Source organism: Anopheles bellator, chromosome X, assembly GCF_943735745.2.
Source record: "Anopheles bellator chromosome X, idAnoBellAS_SP24_06.2, whole genome shotgun sequence".
In the NCBI taxonomy this organism is placed as follows: Eukaryota; Metazoa; Arthropoda; class Insecta; order Diptera; family Culicidae; genus Anopheles; species Anopheles bellator.
The window spans coordinates 2,437,060-2,441,866 of record NC_071287.1 but is presented as its reverse complement, the minus strand read 5'-3'; the positions used below and the strand labels follow the sequence as shown (position 1 = coordinate 2,441,866).

Genomic DNA, 4,807 nt, shown 5'->3' with positions numbered 1-4,807 from the left:
TCGTTGGATTCAATTTTTTTTTTTTGGCGCCTAAAAGTATGCTTTCCGCTGGCCACAGTGGGTTGCAGGTGCAGGAGAAAGTTCGTCGTAATCTTGTTTCATAATTAAAGCGACCCCGCTTTGGGGCACAGTTTTGCATTATCTTCGGATCGATTGTCACTGCCGAAAATTAGTCCTCGTTCGCTTATCGTCGTTCGCGGTTCGTCGTCGTACTCGCTCTCGCTCGTTTACACTCTCACGCTGCACTCTCGCTTGCATGCCGTACCTCTTGTTAGCGACGTGGCATGCAAACGAGCTGCGCGCGCAGGCTCTACCGATGGCGCTGCTATCGGTAACAAGGGTGTTTGACTGCTGGCTTACTGCTTTCGCTGGGACCTTTGAGCTTAACGGAGCCGTTAGGAACGGAAGCCAAATACGACACCGGACCATCATTCCGTCACCGGACGCCGACTAGTGCAGTTGTCGATAGGATCCACTTGCTCTCACGTAGCAGCAGCAAACGTTTCAAGTGCTATACTCCAGCTCTTTTTATTTTCGCTGTGAATTAACTGCGGTTTCATTACACACTCCTTTAGTGTTCCAGAAATATTCTAAAACAAGGTAGCGTTCATTTCCGTTTAATCAGTTCGGCGTGTGCCTAGTTAAGTTTTTTTTTTCGGAGCCCCTGGTGTTCGTGCGACGCGGATTCTCTAGTGCGAGACATTGCCAGAGTTAGGCCAGGCAGCCAGGAGTTTCCTTTTTCGTTGGTTACTCGCGATTTTTAGTTTTTGGTTTTTAATGGCTTCAATTGTTTTTGAAAACACTCCCCTCAGCAGGAAATAGGGAATTTTGGTGGCGTGGTGTTGTAAATTAGACGCGTCGTTAGGGTCGTCTTTTTTTGTGATCCCCAAGCGGGGTTGTCGGTTCCAGGAAAATCAGAACTCTCGTTCGCGGTAATTGCTTCTCCGAATGGCGTCAGTTCGATGTGGATTGACTAGCCTCTATTGTCTCAAGTTCGATGCGCCCAGCCTATTGTCTGTTGCTGCGAGCCCACGCCAAAGGAGAACCGAATTCTTAAGTGACCGTTAACCGCACACATATACACGCGCATCCGCCACGCACACACCACGTGTGTTCTCTTCAATCAAAATTATCAATTTTCCAAGAATTGCTGATGTGGACCCCCCAGCGCGCGTCATCATTCGATCCGTGGTGCCTTTTGTGATAAATTCGCAGAACCCAAGGTGCAAGGAAGAAAAATGTCGTGCGCGCGTGTGTGTGGTCGTTATTAGGAGACTGGTTTTAATTAGGAAACTCCGATTTTGCTTTACATGTTTTTTTTTATTAGTTTTTGGAAACCAATTTGTTCAAACGAATTTCAAGTGCAGGTCTACACATCCTGTTGAAACTTGCAGTTCTTTAAGCGTGTGCATCTTAATTTTTTTTTTGCTTTAAATTTTATAACTTTGTGCCACTCAAAGGATAAGCGTTAGCCTTTTTTTAGCAGATAAGAATAGGGCTCGAAACATGACTATGCGTGTGTGCGTGCGCCAGCTATCCTGCGGGAAGCGTCTTCGGGGAGAGAGATCGGACTTCTTTCCGATTTTCTTCTTTTTCTTTGTGTCATCGGCACACGATGCCCATATTTATTTGATTAGAACGGACAAAGCCAGAGTCTTTTTAGGCACAAAATGGAACGTTTTCATAATCAGTTGGCGTGCTCTGTCCAGGATTCGAAGTGATGATGAAGCAGGGGAATTTATGGATCAACCAAAATCGTGTCACAATCGTGGCGAGAAATAAAATGCAAAAGAAGAAAGGGATACAGAGTGTTAACACGATTTGTGATTGCCTTGCGATCCTGAGGAGGGGGGACTCTATAGGACTTGTATTATTATTTAAGTTCAATCCCGTTCCGCGCGTTCCTTCATTATTATATTTTTTTTTATCAATAATTTGGGTAAATTGTGTTTCTTTTGCAGACTTTCAAAATGTGCGACGAAGGGATTGCTGCGGTCGTTTTTGACAATGGATCCGGTATGTGCAAGGCCGGCTTCGCTGGGGACGATGCCCCGCGTGCCGTGTTCCCGTCCATCGTGGGACGCCCGCGTCACCAGGGCGTGATGGTTGGCATGGGTCAGAAGGACTCGTACGTCGGCGATGAGGCCCAGAGCAAGCGTGGCATTCTGACACTCAAGTACCCGATCGAGCACGGTATTGTCACAAACTGGGACGACATGGAGAAAATCTGGCATCACACCTTCTACAACGAGTTGCGCGTGGCCCCAGAGGAACATCCCGTCCTGCTGACGGAGGCTCCGCTGAACCCGAAGGCGAACCGCGAGAAGATGACGCAAATCATGTTCGAAACGTTCAACACGCCCGCCATGTACGTGGCCATCCAGGCGGTGCTCTCCCTGTACGCATCCGGTCGTACCACCGGTATCGTGCTCGACTCCGGCGATGGCGTTTCCCACACAGTGCCGATCTACGAAGGTTACGCCCTGCCACACGCAATCCTGCGACTCGATCTGGCCGGTCGCGATCTCACCGACTATCTGATGAAGATCCTGACCGAGCGTGGCTACTCGTTCACCACCACGGCTGAGCGTGAAATCGTGCGCGACATCAAGGAGAAGCTGTGCTACGTCGCCCTCGACTTCGAGCTGGAGATGGCCACCGCGGCGTCGTCCAGCTCGCTGGAGAAGAGCTACGAGCTGCCGGACGGGCAGGTGATCACGATCGGCAACGAGCGGTTCCGTTGCCCGGAGGCCCTGTTCCAGCCATCGTTCCTGGGCATGGAAGCGTGCGGTATCCACGAGACCACGTACAACTCCATCATGAAGTGCGACGTCGACATCCGTAAGGATCTGTACGCCAACACCGTACTGTCCGGCGGTACCACCATGTACCCGGGCATTGCCGACCGTATGCAGAAGGAGATCACCGCCCTCGCCCCATCAACCATGAAGATCAAAATCATTGCTCCGCCGGAGCGCAAGTACTCCGTCTGGATCGGTGGTTCGATTCTCGCTTCGCTGTCCACCTTCCAGCAGATGTGGATCTCGAAACAGGAGTACGACGAATCCGGCCCGTCGATTGTTCACCGAAAGTGCTTCTAAGAAGTCACACACTGCACCGCGAAACACCATCCTCCCCACACACTACCACCGCCCCTTCCCCCAACACCACCCCACGCCCCCCATCTTATTTTCGGCGTCGTCGTCGGCGGCGTACCGGACTCGGTCGCAGTGCGCTTAGCGATATAACATCTGCAGCAGGCAGCAAATCAAGGACGTCGTCGTCATCATCACACTGCCGTCATCGGCGTTGCCGGCGCCCCCTCCAATTTCATTCTAGACACTGTGGAACTGTCACACGCGTGAGGATTATGTTTTCATGAATGTAAATATGTATGGATGTCGTATCCACATTTACATTCCGTGTGTTTATGTCCACATGTAACCGTGTGTTTTATGTTTGGATAAATATAAATGTGTGATTTACACACATTTATATTTATCCAAACATAAAACACACGGTTACATAAATTTCGTTCAATCGCGATGCACTGGTCATCGTGTGTCCCCGTAGGTCCTTCGTACACGGAAGGTGGGCAGAAAAGTTTGCAGAGACCACCCATCCTGTGCACAAAATGCGTCGCTCGCCGCTTGCCACACACGCGTACACCCTCCCACCCGGGAGACGAGATTGAGGAACAGCCTCCCCTAAAACAGATTGCTCTTAGATCCGTTAATCCGTTTCATTGGATGCTCATAGTGCACAAGAAGCTATATAAAAGACCCCGGGAAAGATCCAATTCTGCTCACCCTCTAGACTCCTCCCCTCTCCCATTTCGCGTCCTCCGATCAAGGGAAATAGTGCTTGCGCTGTTTTCCTATGTGTTGTGTGGCGTGGAAGTGGAATATCCTGCACATACGCTTGTCGGTGGTGTGCTCAACCTAACATCCAATGATTAGCGAGGGGGGGGAGCGCAAGTACAGAGAACGAATATTAGAGTAGTGATTGCCCACAGAGCATCCTGTGGGGGTGTGCTGTATGTTTGTAGGGTGTAGGGCTGGGCAGCGGCGAGCGTTTGTGACTAAAGATCGAGTGCGAACACACCCTCTTTGTGGTTGTCGATCGATCCCGTGTTGCTGTAACTACTGGCATGTGCCCGGGTGCTTTACTGTTTTTTTGGAAAGCAAATAAAAATCGTGTATGATCAATTGAAGAACGAATAACCAAACGACAGCTTGACTTCTGTATGTGGGCATAAAAGTAAAGGCAAAAGAGGGAGGGAATATGGAAAGGATTGGAAATGATAGGAGCGATGAACACACACAGCAGTAGGGTTGGGCTGTGTGTAGGATCAATTAGGATGATTTTTGGGCAAAATCTTTGTATTACTATTTTCTTCCGATTTTTGTGCATTCGATGATATCATCTGTCGTATGCGATCCATGAAAAGCTGTATCTTCGGATACGGATTGTTCCTTCCGTTTTTGGTTTTTGACATTTTTGCGTTGATTACGAGGTATCATTAGGTATACATTTGCCACTGGAAAACAACACAGCATCAGTAGAGAGATAGTCCGCCCAAAACGCCCATCTAACCAACAGAATTTTGTCTTCAAAAGCACACTACCACTGTTGGATGTGCTGTGTTCATAAAAAAAACCAAGGAACGAAACCTCCCTACCACAACAGAAGTAGCGGATTTCGAACTTAAACAGTATCACCATTAATAAGCACAAGTAGAGCGTGTACTCTGGAAGAGGGCGCACATTTCTTCACTTTTCGAGGCCGGTTTTGGAGCGATTATTTC

General features: G+C 49.1%; 1 protein-coding gene across 1 annotated transcript; it reads left to right on the top strand.

Annotated features, from left to right (window-relative positions):
• The first annotated feature begins 437 nt into the window (after positions 1 to 437).
• LOC131213686 (actin-5C) lies at positions 438 to 3,200 on the top strand. The gene is made up of 2 exons (XM_058207787.1): positions 438 to 600; positions 1,962 to 3,200. Exon 2 carries the CDS (start codon positions 1,971 to 1,973, stop codon positions 3,099 to 3,101), a length of 1,131 nt encoding a protein of 376 aa, XP_058063770.1. The 5' UTR covers positions 438 to 600; positions 1,962 to 1,970; the 3' UTR covers positions 3,102 to 3,200.
• Positions 3,201 to 4,807: the final 1,607 nt, after the last annotated feature.

Excerpts from the sequence above, each read along its gene's own strand:
- LOC131213686 (XM_058207787.1), top strand. The coding sequence starts at position 1,971 with ATGTGCGACGAAGGGATTGCTGCGGTCGTTTTTGACAATGGATCCGGT.